The 15998-nt window shown below is 35.3% G+C and overlaps 1 protein-coding gene across 1 annotated transcript; it reads right to left on the bottom strand.

Moving 5' to 3' along the window:
* Nucleotides 1-2562: 2562 nt before the first annotated feature.
* Nucleotides 2563-15772, bottom strand: ARL14EP (ADP-ribosylation factor-like 14 effector protein). Its single transcript, XM_008582439.1, has 4 exons — nucleotides 15697-15772; nucleotides 5695-6186; nucleotides 3994-4121; nucleotides 2563-2793 (listed from the first exon to the last, which is right to left on the bottom strand). The coding sequence occupies exons 2-4, from the start codon at nucleotides 6118-6120 to the stop codon at nucleotides 2565-2567; spliced, it is 783 nt and encodes a 260-aa protein (XP_008580661.1). The 5' UTR covers nucleotides 6121-6186; nucleotides 15697-15772; the 3' UTR covers nucleotides 2563-2564.
* Nucleotides 15773-15998: the final 226 nt, after the last annotated feature.

Raw genomic sequence — 15998 nt, 5'->3', positions numbered from 1 at the left:
ACCCCGCGGCGGGAGCGTCGCTGCGCTCCCAGCGCCACACTCTCCCGAGTGCACCACGGGCTCGGCCCAAGGTATCCCTTTTTTTTAAACAAAAAAATCTAAGATTTTAATTTGTCCCTATATGCACAGCCTGATCAATGTACTAACTAATACTTAGAGCAAAAAAAAAAAAAAAGAGACCACAGTAATGCAACTAAGACCTAATGATCCTGGAAATTCAGATAAAAGTGGTCTGTTTGTATCCTCTATAACAAAATATTTCCTTAATTCAGAAAACAATAAATAATCTAGCATCTGGCTTAAGTACATAAAGCTAAAATATTACTTTGCCAGTGCTCAGTTGAATCTGTAGTTCTGATAACCAGGTTAGTGAACAATTATGATTTAAAAATGACATTTAATTCCAAGGTGGAAAATGGCATTCTATCAAAGTAAAACCAGTCTTTTTAAAAAGACAGCAAAATAAAAATAACCCCCCCCCACCTCTAATGGTCAATTCAAACCGCCTGTATAAACTTAGTTTTAACATATACAAAATATTTCAAATTGCTAAAAACTCATTTGATTAAACTGAAGTATTGTGTTTAGGGAAAAGAAACAAAAACAAAAACCTAGTTTAGTGGCAATGTCTTACGTGATAAAAGCTTTTAGACAGAATGACAGGTAGCTGTCATGAAGAAAAGAAAGTGCAGAGAGAAGACACCATTCCTCTGTCCTTCAAAAGCAACCATACAAATCCCAACATTGATTCAATTTCTAAAAAATTTATTTATACTCCATGTCTTAACCTAAGTGTTTCTCTACCTTTTTTCATTATCACTCCCTTAAGCAGCCTTCTTAGAACTATTAATCAACCACCCCCCAAAACTTTAATAGCACAGATTTAATGTATATTTGTCTATGTATTGTATGTATATTTGTACTTTATACATGAAAAAGATTTTTTTTGTCACCAAGAAAAAATTTTCACGAAGAATGAATGGTCTAAACAATAAAAGGATTAAAGTAGTAAAACTTTTTCTTTTTTTTAAATAGGCAAGAAGAAAAACATTTTAGCACTTAGATGTGTGGATTATTTCTGAAACAGTTTAACACTTAACTAGTCATTTTATCAAAATCGGGTTTCCCTGAAATAGTCATTGTTCCCAGCTACAGGCAGTCCTCATTTTGCATGGTAGCGTGGGACCATAAAAAGGGCCATGCAAAGCAATCTTAATCAATGCGGACAAAAAATGATTGTTCCATGACCTTTGGAGATCTGTCAAAATATTAAAAACTCTCAGTACTGTCCGTTACAAATGTAGAAGAAAATGAAAAAAAGTATAAAAATATGTATTTAGTGGACTGTAATTTAAAATGTTAGAAACACAGAGAATTAGAGTGTTTTGTTTCATTGTAAAAGATCTAATTAATAGTAGTTAGAAGAGTGCCTGCTTTTTTGGCCAAATAACTTGTGATAGGAGTAAGCACCTTTGCTATAAGATTACAAATTTTCATTCTCCTTTTAAGTCCGAATCACTTTCCACCATTTTATTGTTTGTGTCCTCAATGTGATGAAATACTTCTGTATTCACATTAAACGCCCTTTAATGTGAAGCTTTTTAGGAGCACTTCCTCTGGGACAGTCATCTTTCTCATCTCACCACTTTCCTCATTTATGTCAATAAGTTTGCCTTCACTAAGTTCCTCAGGATGCATATTTAGAGTCTCCAGAACAGCAATAATATCAACATCCCATGATCATTGATTTCTTCTACAACTCTATTCACATTCAATTCAATATCACTTCTGGTGTTATCATTTTTCATTTATTTGCTGTACTATCATCTTTGTTGGCCAATTCTTTCAGTTGTCCACTTTTATAAAATGTCACATTGCTGACAAGGAGACAGCTCAACTACAAGTTTCAATTCAATATCACTTCTGGTGTTATCATTTTTCATTTATTTGCTGTACTATCATCTTTGCTGGCCAATTCTTTCAGTTGTCCACTTTTATAAAATGTCACATTGCTGACAAGGAGACAGCTCAACTACAAGTTTTGCTGTGAGTGAAATGAATAACAGATGTGCAGTGACTAGCAGAATTTGAAATAAGTGACTTGACTGGTCATTGATCATGAAGCACATCTGTTATTTACATAGTGATTTGTGGACTGAAGAGCTAGCAGGGAAGTTTGCACTTCATACAATAAATTTTCAGTTAAATATAAGTGAAATTTGAACCATGCTATTAGGAGACTGATGTTATTGAACTAAATCATGGTAACTAAAATTTTTGCCTATGGAAATCATGCAAATTGAGGACTACTTATACCCGACTTATTTACATTGACCTAGACAGGCTTAAAGCTGATTGCTGAGAAACAGCCCATATAAATTCACATCAAGTAATGATTATGAAAGCAACCAAAATGCAACATTACTGCATATTGAGTGCATGTTGAGGTGGTTTTCAAATCTTTGTCATTTGACAATCAAGCTTAAAACGTGATCATCTTAGCAAGACAGATTTTTAGAAATTGAAAAAGGACCTTTAAAGAATCCATAGTTTGACACCACAAATTATCCAGCATGTTTATTATGAATTATTTCTCCTCCCTCAATTTCAATTTGCTCATAAAGCCACTTGCGGTCACAGCGACATTCGGCTCCACATTTGGTAGAACCACAGGCAGGACAAGCATAGAAACATCCTAAGCAATCTTCATCAAGGCAGTCACAAAGGTCCATCCCACTGAAAATCAGGAGACCCTGGCTATCATAGACTTTACTCTTCGCTGGTATCACTTGTCTGTAAAATAAAACACAATGAATTATACCTCGCAAATATATTATTTTTGAATATTTAATGGATAATAAGGTAATGAAAAAGATTTAAGGTGAGGTACTGCCTAAGTGGTGCATAATTTACCAGGCTCAAGGCTTACTCTGCAACCAATAGTAAATGAACTCCATATGAAAAGAGGAGAGCTACTCCAGAATGTTGAAACAAATACAAAAAGCCTGAATGCACCTCTTAAAGTCCATTTAAAAGTAAAAAATAAGTATTATTGGTTCATTTTATTGGTTACCAATCTCATCACTGCCTTGCGAACATAGTTTTTATTTTTGTTGTTATCATATACTACCCTACAGATTTTTATAATGGCAATTAATCTGTTTCTTGTTCTTCAATAGACCCTAGTAAATCTGTCCTAAAAATATTTAAATGACTCAAAGGAAAACCTTAACAGATGGAATAAATGAAGATGTAGTAATATTGACTGCACTTAAAAATAATTCTGATTATACTAACATTTCTTTGTCAATTTAGATTTTAGAAATGCTCAATTTAAAGTCATATTCTATGGCTGGCCCCGTGGCTCACTCGGGAGAGTGCAGCGCTAGTAGCGCCGAGGCCATGGGTTTGGAGCCTGTATGGGGACGGCCAGTGCACTCACTGGCTGAGCGTGGTGCAGACAGCCCCAAGCCAAGGGTTGTGATCCCCTTACTGGTCAAATAAATAAATAAATAAAGTCATATTCTAAACAATTTAGTTCTCCCATTCATTCTGTTGACTGTATCAGAACTGTAATGCTATTTCAGACATATAAAAAATAAAAAGCAACCTTGTATTCTCATAAAATTTAATTACCTTCTGCCTCTCACAGAGATATACCAGTTATACAACACCATCAAGGTTTTTCAAAAAAGTGAATCATCTTAATCCTAATATGTATACTTCAATTATTTTTTAACTCTCATACCAAAAATATCTTCTTCACTTCATTGCTACCTTCTCAGAAATAGATTTTTACTGTTCAAAGGGTGCCTTAATTTTATATGAATAAAAATCTAGGCCCTTGGAGGTTTTTACTAATTCCACATTGTCCAATTTAAAATATCTACAGAAAATTTCTACAGAAAAATTCAAAACTTAAGAGAAAAATAAGGGAACAATACAGATGTGAAGCAGTAAGCTGACATATGTCTTAAGTAAAACATAGTTTACCTGTCTGAACCAGCAGTTGCATTTTTCGTAAGCCTTCTTTTTTCTCTTTTACCAGGTTCTGGAGCAAATTCAGTTTGCTTTCCTGGATTTGCAAATTGTAATGACCTCAAAGCTTTAGCAGTTCTTCCCTAAATAAAGGTAAACAAATTATCAACTCAAATCTTGACATCAGACAATAGACAATAATATTTGACTTAATGTAATCCAGATTATTCCTTAACCTGGAAGACAGTCTAGAACACACACACACACACACACACACACACACACACACGAAAAAAGGCTTTAGAACCCAACTTCAAGAAAATTTATACAGCCCTGGGCCATATAAAAAGTTTGCTGGTTAATTTATTAATAACATTTTCATTGATTTTAGTCTCTGGCATATTAGGAGCAGAGGAGGGCAGGAATGGTGAAAACTGCAATGGCTGCTGCCAACATGGGGGAGAAGGAAAAAAAAAAAAGCTGTATAACCCAATGGCACATAACTGAGGTTCCTAGTAACAATCCTGGGTCCTTAAGAAAGAAAATATTATTATTATATTTTATATATCTAAGAGCAGAGAAGTAATATTGCTTCAAGTTCTGACATAGTATTATAATCTTTTAAAAAAGCTTAACAAAATTTTGGTGCTTAAGAGTTTAAGTTTATTTGGGGGATAAAAGCTTCATGTGCCTTGACAATACACGATAGGAAAAGCATCTTGTGACTTAAGAAATTTATTTTAGAAACCTTATCTGTTTTGAGTAATAATAGATTTTTACCCTCTAGAGTAATATCCACAAGAGCAATGGATAGATAAGGTGAGGATATCCCAAGTGAAGGCACCAGCAAGTATCTAGCATGAACTGCAGATAACACTGGGTTCTGAAGATGTGCCTCTGACGGGAGAACAAAAGGAAAACACTGCATACAATTTAAAACTTTAATTATCTCTTAAGTTGGCTTATCAGTTAATCAAAAGGAGAAAATTGAGAAAAACATTCCAGCAGCAAGGATTATAAAGGATAATAAGTAAAAATATTGAGAAGTGCTCCTTTGACATACTTGTCCTTGTTCTATACCAAAGATAGCTTTATGAAATCTTAAGTTGTTCTGATATAGTTAAATAGTCCACACATTTAGGTATGTGAATAAGGAAGAGAGGTATAAAATATTTAACATTTTGTGTAAAAATGTATGCTCTTTGACCACAGGAAGTCTTAAAATTAGACTTGACCATACCAAGTAATAATTCAGAGTTAGAAGCAAAGGAAACTCACAAGCATTTTAAAACTCAAATATGAATGGGATAATGCCAAAGGAGAAAGACTGAAATAAAAAACAATTATTTCAAGTCACTTCTCTGATGCTCCTTTTAAAGCAAGTCCCAATGAGTTACTCTGGTATCACAAAAGAAACTAAGTGAGTCAAGTCCTGGCTTTGCCAGAATGTTCTAAAAGTCACTTCTAATGTCTTAACATTAAGAGTTGTAGTTTGAAGTCTTGGGCATATTGTGTTATTCCTTTCCCAAGCCTACTTTTGTCACCCAATATTGACCCTGGGTATATGGGAATATTTAGAAACACCATTTACTTTCACCTCCCCAACTTTAAATTCACTGTATGCTAATGAATATAATAATGATGTAAATATGATTTCCTTATAAACAAAATCCTGCACTGTAGATGTCACACAGCAGAAAAAATTACTATACATACATCTGATTCAGGTTTTCTCCTTTGGCGGTCTTCAGAATCAACCTCCACACTTCCATTGATTATCTGTGTACATTTTGGACAAAGCTTCCAACCAGGTACAAGCTGTCTTCCAAATTTTGCACTCAGAAAAGTGGCATCATCTAAGTCAATTACATGCAAATTTTTTTTGGCTAGTTTTTTGTGTATGTTAAATGGGTCACAACATGACTTCTGCAAATCCTCAAATCTGTCAATGTAAATTTTTACATGATGAAAGCAAATTGTATTGTTGCCAGAGAGTGTCATTCCAGTTCTAAGTTGAAGTAAAAGCATATCATTTGATGACAACTCTTGCAAAGTCTTGAAACCTGTGTGACGAGTATAATAGGTTTTATGGCACTCATTTGTGGTGCGAAGTTGGACTCCAACCGAACATGGATCCATCATTCTTGATTCTTGAAAATTTTCCGTTTTGTCTGGAGATTTCTGTTTAGTACGATGTGTGTGATTACTCTAGAGAAAACATTAAAGAGAGTCAGGTTTGTGCTGCAAACTTTTTATTTGAGAAACTGAAAAAGCATTTGATAAAATTCAACACCCATTTAAAAGGAAGAAAACTCTCAGTAATCGAGGAGTAGAAAGGTATTTACCAAAAGCCTACAATGAACATTATGATATTTAATCATCAAACATTAAGAGCATTCCCTGCTCTTAAAAAGTAAAGTCAGAACTACACAACAATACCTGTTATCACAGCTTTTATTTAAGACCATATTAAAAAGTACAAGGATTGAATAGGAAGAAAGAAGAAATATTACTCAAAGATGACATAAATATCTACATGAGAAATACAAGAGGTTCAACAGACAAACTATTAGAACTAGTGAAAGAATTCAACAGGGATGCTAGAAACCCAAAACACTATGAGATGCCTTACGAAACATACAAATCTTACAAAAGATATGCAAGATCTTTATGGAGAAAATTATCAAACTGAAAGAACAAAAAGACACACTAAATAAATGTAGCCATATATCATGGGAAGCTTGACTACAGTAAATATGTCAATTCTCCAGGAATTTATCTATAAATTCCATGCTATTCCAACCAAAATTCCATCAGATATTACACCCCCAACCCCTTGGAATTTAGCAAGCTGGTCTATTTGAAAAACTAAACATCCAAGAAAGCCAAGATATTTTGAAGGAAAATAAAGTAAGATATTGATTTACTATAAAGCTATTGTAATTAAAACAGTATTGGTATAATATAGACAAATAGATCCATGAGGGCTTGGTGTATGACATGTCGTACTATAAATCAATGGGTATTACATATTAATGTGGAAAGGATTTTAGCTGGCTAACCATATGGAAAAACAGAATTAGATCTCTTCCGCACAAACAAAATCAATTACAGATGAATTTAAGAATTAAATATGAAAAGAAAAACTGCAAAAATGTTTATTCGAAAATGTAGAAGGTTTCATGACAAGGAGCAGAAAAGAATGTTTTTAACAAGGAAATATCAAAGGAAAAGACTGATACATTTGATTATATATTTAAAAAAATCTGATATCCTAGTGCTGGCTAAGATGTGGCCACCTCTCAACATGCTCCTTATACATGGATAGGAATGTAAATTGCTACAACTGTTTTTGGCAATTTCTTGCAAAATTGAAGAAGCACAAACACTGTGCTAGAGAAAAGTATCTCCAATATGAGCACAGTTATATACAAGGACTTTCTGCATCCATTGTTTTTGGTAGTGAAAAATGAGAAACAGTCTTATTTTAAAAGATGAGAAATTATGGATTACTCATACAGGGAACTCATACATAACAGTTAAAATAAATGAACTATGTGAATTACATGAATCAACATGGATAAATCTCAAAGACAATCTTAAATGAAAAAAAGCTGCCAAATGATATATAATTTATCATTAATGTAAAATTTTAAACACAAAAAATAGTACATAAGATTCATGGATGAGAACATGAATATATACTAAAATATACATGAGAGTAACAGACACCAAATTCATGGATACTTCTAAGGAGGAGGAAGCTTTTTCCCCCCAAAGAGATTTACAGAAAATAAGGCTTGGTGGCATGTATGTGACTCACTATTTTCCATACTTCCTAATACAAATTTTTCATAATTAAATATTTTTCCAAGCAAATTTAAAAACTAAGTTGAATTCTTAAGAAAAGATACACATACAAGTAACTATGAAAAAAATTGCTGTTGAAAAAAGATGTGAACCATTGAAATCTGGGTGGTAGTGAGATCTCGTGAAATCTAAGACTGCAATTTTACAAGTATTTGTAAATCGTGGTCCAAATTTAAAAAAAAAAAAAACTGGTTAGAAATTTTAGACACTTTTTGATGTGTTCTGTTAGCAAAGAAACTGTAATCAGTAAGGCCATATACAAAGAAAAGACCCTGACTTCATAGAACAAAAAAAAATGGTAACTAAGTGTACATCTGTGTTTTCTGTCAAAATACTAAATTTAGAAAGTTAAAAAATAAAATACATTTTAAAGTGTTAAGATATTATTGAAACATTTTAACTGAAAAAAATTTTAAAGCTGGTTAAAACAGAGCATATTTATCTTTTTTTATATTGTTTTAGCCAACTTCTAAAATTTAACTAATACTGGCTTGAATCACATCAGATACAATGCCTTGTATCATACTAATAATTAGATGGCTTTTCTCCAAACAGAAAATTGGGTTAAGATAAATTAAGAAGTAGAAAAAGAGGAAGCTAGAAATAAGGTTACAAAACAAGAAACTATGTGGCAATGTATCTTAGCAAATATGGGACACAAATCCAGCTATGACCTTTCTTAACAGTTAATACAAAGAAGGAAACTAGATCAACTAACTATCCCTCAATACATTATGGAAACTGCTAATGCTTAATGTCTTGTTAATGCCACAGATTCTTTATATTTGTAGGTAAGTATACCAATTTGTAGCCACTAATCTACAATTTTTTGATCATAAAACTATTTCTCAGTGTTCAAAACTTCAGCTGCCTTGACAATACACGATAGGAAAAGCATCTTGTGACTTAAGAAACATATTTTAGAAACCTTATCTGTTTTTAGTAATAATAGATTTTTACCCTCTAGAGAAATATAATTTACCCTATTTATTAATTAATGTTAGGTTAAAAAAAATATTTTCTTTGGGATCCTCTGTTCCTTTACTTTCCTTTAATCTTGGCTAACTTCCAACATAATTCATAGAGTTCATCGCAGACTCCGTGTGAAGCTGAATACCTATTTCTAAGCAATCTTGGACTGTCTTGGAAACTTTGATTAATTCCTGTTAAATCAATTTTTCTGGTGAGCTTCTGCTTGGACATCTTCTACAACAGCATAAATTCTTCCCCCCCCCCCCACAAATTCTTTTATTAACTTCAACCCACTTATGAACCTGGACTTTTAGTTGTAGAGTCAGAGCTAAATTTGGTTTTTCTTCAAGTTATCCATGATCCTATCTGTCTCTGAAAACATCCAACAATTTTAAGTACTTGGCACACTTTAGGGTACACTATAATTTTTGGAGAAGCACTTGAAGGAATTAAACTGCTTTCACAATTGTTGTACTATTTTCTAGGTAGCCATCCCTCAGGTGTCACTGTCGGAACAGAATTATTTACTATTGTTCTTGCCAGATAAAATACAGATATTCAGCTAAATCTGAATTTCAGATAGTGCACAAATAATTTTTATTTTAATTATTATGTACCAAATTTTGCTAAAAAGTAATTCATTATTTGCCTCAAATTTAACTTTAACTGAGCATCATATATTTTTATTTGCTAAATCTGGTAACCCTATTTTCGGCATTATCCAGTAAGTAGAGATTTTTCTTTGGTGCCATCTCTTACCTGATGCTAAAAGAAAACTAAACTCCCTATGAACACATTATAGGACCTACTCAGTTTAAAATTAAAACATCCTATCTGACAGAACACAAACTGTCAGATGCAATAAAAAAATAAATTTTACACACTGATTAAAACTCAGTGGCACACCAATACCACTTACTTGAGTAAACAATCAGGGTAAAGTGCATACAACTGAATTAGGACAGTTTTATGCTCATAGTCTTCCAGGGGTATAGCTTCCTGATCTATGGTTTGATAGTTTGCTCATGTACTGCCAAATAAGTCGGGGTAGCTCAGGGAGCACAACATTTCAGGCACTGATCTTAGGCAGTCACGTATGCTTTAAAAATCACACCCTCTGGTTGCTCTTCCTCTGTTATATTGCTCAGTCTCCTCATTTCCAGCTCTTTTCTGTTCTCCTACTTCAAGCTCACTTATTGCTATAGAGCTCTTTGGATCTGTTTCCTAGCAAGTATTTCTTTTGCTCATTTTGGTCTGTGCTCTGGCAATGTGGCCTACAATTAATATTTATTTTACCTTCTTCAATTGCTAGTCTAGCAGCTTCATGTTGTTCCTTTCATCTGCAGTACAGTGCTATTTTCTTCCATAATGACTGTCTATCTAACCCTTTCCTGAATTAATATAGTCAGAAATGTTTCATTAATTAATACAGTCAGAAATGTATCAGCTGGGATGTTAGTAGAAATGTCCTCACTACTGGCCCCATACCAACTGAATACATTTTAAAAAAAATATGCCCAGGTGCTTCAGAACATTATAGTTTGAGATGTACTGATTCAGATAATTCAATCAAAAACATTTACTAAGCACCTTCTGTATTTTATACAACATATCAACAATGAATAAGCAAACACACAGAAATGTACTTGCCTTGCAGGAAGTCTGACACTAGGGAAGATGATGGGAGGAGAGGCATTCTAAATTTGATAAAACAGGTACAGAGAAAAATATCTGTTTCAATAGAAAACTACACTGAGAGCATAGCTTTCCAGGTTTTCACATTTTGATTATATTTGGGCTCTGAGTCTATCATCACCTTTGAGCTATTTTACACTGACAACTGTAGATAACCAACAGCAATACAAAATAATTCTTCTCTATATTGTAAATTCTGTCTGGTGGAGGTTCAATAGACTTCCCTGCCCAACTGTTGAAGAAGACAGTTTTGCCTTCATTTTTACATTTATTTTGATATCCCTGATCTATAAATGTGTCTGTTCTTTTCATTGTCATTTAAACTAGTTGTAACATCTTGCCAGTTTCCTCATTAATAAGTTAAATAAAAATCTTCAACATCTGTTCATTTTACATCTGTGAGATAGTCAAGATTTTACACCCTCCCCTTTTTGTGTAAAATTATCTTGTAATATAAGAAAAGATTAATTTGCTCCAGCCAATCATTTTGATCAGTATAAAACCTAGTATTTCTCACAGAAGAAAAAAAAATCCTATCTGTTATGGGATAACAAGCAAACAAATAAAGACAAAAACAAAAAAAACCCTAAATTTGTCCATTTAGACCTCATTAATTTGGATTCCTCTCCCCACCCCCACCCTAGGAAGATTTCACTATGGTATAAATGAAATCTACATCCTCAAGTACTTTCAAAACTATACATAGTGATATAGATTTACAAATACTAACACTTATTGAATTCCTGAATAGGTTAATGGGTCTCCTAAGGCCTTCATGTATAGATGTTTCTAGGAAGATTTCACTATGGTATAAATGAAATCTACATCCTCAAGTACTTTCAAAACTATACACAGTGATATAGATTTACAAATACTAACACTTATTGAATTCCTGAATAGGTTAATGGGTCTCCTAAGGCCTTCATGTATAGATGTTTCAATACTTATTTACTTTCAACTTCAAATAGCAAAAATGCCTTTTGACAAGTTGAATTTTACTTTAGCCTTATGCTCCCAGTTGTTTAACAGCCATAATTAAAGAAATCCTTCATTCCCCAAATGACTTAAATAAGACTCCTATAACCAGGCCAAAGACCCTCCAAATTCCCATTTTTGCTTCTTGTATAAGTATAATGTGTTCCCCAAAAATTCATGTGTTGGAAACTTGATTCCCATTGTTACAGTGTTAAAAAGGTGTGAAATCCCAATCACGGTATTTGAAAGGTGGGACCTTGGAGAGATGATTGGAACCTAAGGATTTTCTCCTCATGAACAGATGAATCCGTTGATTAATTAATGGGTTAATGGTTTAGTGGTTTATCATGGATGTGGAGTGGTGGCTTTATAAGGAGAGCACATAAAAGCTCTCTTGCCATCCTTGCCATGTGATACTAACCTGTGTTGCCACAGGACTCCACAGAGACTCCATACAGAGTCACCACCAAGAAGGCCCTCACCAGATGTATTCTCTAGACCTTGGGCTTCCCAACCTCCAAAACTATAAGAAATAAATTTCATCCTTATAAATTACCCAGTTTCACATATCCCACTGTAAGCGACAGAAAACGGACTAATACAGCTTCATTTATGAATTTATGAATGATTTGAACTGCTTGTCCCCACTGGTTAACTGGAACAAAATGTTTGTTAACCCAACTTCTTTTCTTATTTTTCTCATTAAACTTCATTTTAATGAGTCTCAAAATTCTGTGACAGAGTTTTGGTCAAGTTGTTTCCATTGAAAAGTCTGATCTTAAAAACTAATACCTTAAAACTGCCACATAAAAAAACAAAATGGCCCACAAGACATTCTCCTTTCCTTCTGAAGGTTTCACGATGCATTGTTATCATTCACCAGGCTTTTATTATTAAACTTAAACGGCCAATTGAAATAAACAGTTGAGATTGTTCTTCCACCACTGATTTAAGACTAGAGTGGTAGATATTAGGGATAACCCAACTTTAAGTTTCTCTTCTTCTCCCAGGTCCCTGAACTTTGGCCAACTTTCAGCTAAAGCCAGCAAACGGCAAACATCCCCTCCCTAGAACAGGCTGGCCTCAAGGTAACACATTCTCTCAGCTACTATCAGATCAAGCCACCCTTATATCCCACTTCCTCACACCACTTCTTTCCAGCGTAGTTCACTCCTCCTTAGAGATGCCTGCAGATCTTTTGGTCAGTTTTCCCCATTGCAATACTCCCTTTTCTCCTCTTATAATAACCTTTTCAAATAAAGTCTCCCCTTACTAGGTCCAGATTTATTTTTTATTTACACTTTCTTTAAAAAATTTTCCATTTTGAACTTTCTTCTGTCCTAGGATCACCACTACTTTACTTCAGTGCCTAAATATAGTACATTTTGTGATTCTAAGATTAACATTTAACATTTTATAGCACTATCAGAAGAGTCAAAAGAAAATGAAATAAATGTAGAATAGGTTTATTAGATCCCTTCTACTTCCTTAGGTAGTAAACAAAAGTATTTGCTCCTCATATAATTTGAACACTGTCAGCTCAGGGAATTATTCAGCTTTACTTTACAGCTTTAGTTTTAAATAAGTTCTTAAGCATTATCTCTTGCTAGCTATTACCAACCTATAAGGTAGGTAGGTTAGATGAATTGAGGAAGCTGAGCAAACTCATACAAGGCTGTGATTCTTGCAAGTCTTTCTAGTAATGCGAGGTTTAGGACATTATCACAGGGTTGGTTCCTGTAGGTATCAAAGCTGACCATCATCACTAATAAAGCAATAGCAAAATAGTCAATAACAAAAAAATAGCCACTAACAATAGCAGAGGGAGGTGAGGATTAATTAAGGAACTCATTTTTTCCCCCCAAATTTGTACGGGTGATGTGGTGGTATATACAGGCACTTCAAAAAGTTCATGGAAAGATGATTCATATTAACTTTTAATTGTATTTTTCCATGAACTTTTTGAAGTACTCATGCATTCCAATATGTTGATTTCCCTTAATATAGCTGTTTAGTTTACCAGTCTCTTAATCAGTAGGAAAATAGCATTAAGAGGAAACTTAACCAAACAAGAAATTTAATTTTTAGGTCAACTCAAAAGTCTTTCCCTTTCATGCAAAACATGAAAAAATGTTTCATTAAAAAAAAAAGTTTTTTTTTTTTTTGCATACAGTCTTACAATTTATAAAGCATTTTCCCAGGTTATCTCTTATTTAACGAAAATAAAATAATTTCACCTACCCCTAATGCCCAAATCAGCAGCTTTAGTTATGGGCACACAGACACATACAAAAGTCATACTTCTCCCAACTGCTAACTTTCTGTGCCTATTATCTTCGAATACTAACTACCTACACTACATGTGAATGGGCACTAACTGAAGGGCCCAGGAGCCAAGATGAAAGTCTCAATCCTCAATAAGACCCAGGACCAAAAAGGAAGGTAAAGAGAACATAGTCACAAACAAAACTATAGTCCATAGTACCATTTAAAAGATTGGGTCAAAGTGCCTGTAGTTAAGGGTCCAGTAGAGTGCCAAGCACAATCACCTCATAAATCTTCACAACAACCTTGAGGTAAGTACTATCATCCCGATTTACAGACGAAGAAACTGAAGCTTATAGCTGTAGTTACCGAGCCTATAACACTGAAGTATTTGCTGAGTGAATATTTTTAAAAACACCATAATTTTACTTTATATGAAGGATGCCTCATAGTTCCTAATGCAGTCGTTTACTCTAGGCTCACCTAATACACTCCCCTCAGATTTTTTAGTGCTATCCTCAGCATACTTTCAGGTCATTTCTGGAAAAATTTAGCAAATCCTTCAGGCTTCCAAACTCCATTTACAATGTTCCATTACACTTGTCTTTAAAGGTCAAAAAGAGCAGAAGAAGGATTTCAGCACAGAGAGGTTATTTCCAGACCAAGAGGAATGACCGAAGCTCTCCTCATTGTACCTTATTCTCCATGTGGCCAAAATTGCCAAACAATACTTACTAACACTATGGATGTTGGGTAAGTGACTGTGCAACTGAACCATAATCATTCTGCTGAAAAAACTTTTACTTCTTCTTACAAAGTGAAGTCTGGACTCTCACATAGTACAAGTTGTTCCAAATGCCACATACTCCAGGTCAACTACATGACCCACAAAGTTCTTTTACACTTCATGCCTCCATATCGTTCTCTCTGCTTGGAAAGCCGTTGGCTCTTTCTATGCCAAGCAATGCTAACTTACCGTTCAAGACATTGTCAATGTCTTCCTATCTCGTGAAGCTTTACCCAAATCCTGTTATTATACGTCCTCCTTCCTCCGTGTTTGCACAGCACTTTCACAGTGTATCAACTTTTTCTCTATTACCTCTCAGCTGTTGGAAGGCAAGAACTTCATGGTGTTATTTTCTGCACCAATCAATGTAAAAGAACAACTTCAAGGATTTCCTTTTTCAGAGCACTCATATCGTGCTTTTTTGTTACCTGTTAGTCTTTTCCCTTATATATTAAGCTCTGCGAGGGCAAGGAATCCCCTGGGTTCTGTTTACAGTTGTGGCTTCTCTAATTAGCACAATACTGACACTTGGCAGACACTTAACAGCTTTCTTTGAAAGAATACATGTTCAGAACCTGCCAGAATCTCACACCGTGAAGGCTGAATCTCCTCAAATCAATATGACTGGGTCCCGAAAATCCTGCAAATATTCCCACAACCCTGTAGTGGTCGCATGCATAACGCCCCTACTTCACGGTTATGTAGAATGACTCAAACCACCAGATACATCCAATGAGCACTATATGTTCACGGTCCAGGGATGGAAAAAAAAATATTACTCGGCTTCCGGCCTCAACCAAACAACTAGGGCTGAGAGGATTCTGATTTTAAAAATTTAAAACAAGAGCGATATAAGATATGAATAGCATTCAAGGCCACAAAACCCCGCACTAAATAGTACAAGCCTCAATCATAGCTTTGGGGCCTCCGGAAGAGAGGCGACAACCCGCGGAAGCGACAGAAGCGGCAGAAACTGTGCTGGGCTTTGACCCGAGGGATCGTAGATACACTGGGGAGTGGGAGGGCGTCCGGGAGGGCCTCCTCTGCCACCTCTCCTCAGGGACCTCCCCGACGCCGCCTGGGCTCCCTCCACACCCAGAAACCGGCCTCCAAGACCTCGTGCCTTCCCAGAGCCTCCCCCGGTCCCCTTCCACCTTAGCTCGAGCTGGCCTCCGTCCGGGGTCAGACAGCTCCCGCGTCCACACAGCCCAGGATCTGCCGCCGACTTTCCAGCTTGCCCCGCGCTACCACTGAGAGAACGGCGCGCGCGGGCTAGAGAGGTGGAGCGGTACCATAAAGAGAAGCCGGAAAAGCCTAGAGCGGAACCGAGCCGGGAAGCCTCCGGGAACCGAAAGGCTGAGTGGCGTGAACTGGCAAGTGATTCAAGGCGAGGCAATAGTTGCTTCAGACGCTGAGTCATTTCTGCCATCTCTTCGCGGAGGTTAGGGAATTGGAA

This window comes from Galeopterus variegatus, unplaced genomic scaffold, assembly GCF_000696425.1.
Source record: "Galeopterus variegatus unplaced genomic scaffold, G_variegatus-3.0.2 Scaffold2613, whole genome shotgun sequence".
NCBI classification, from domain to species: Eukaryota; Metazoa; Chordata; class Mammalia; order Dermoptera; family Cynocephalidae; genus Galeopterus; species Galeopterus variegatus.
This window is presented reverse-complemented; position numbering and strand designations above follow the sequence as displayed.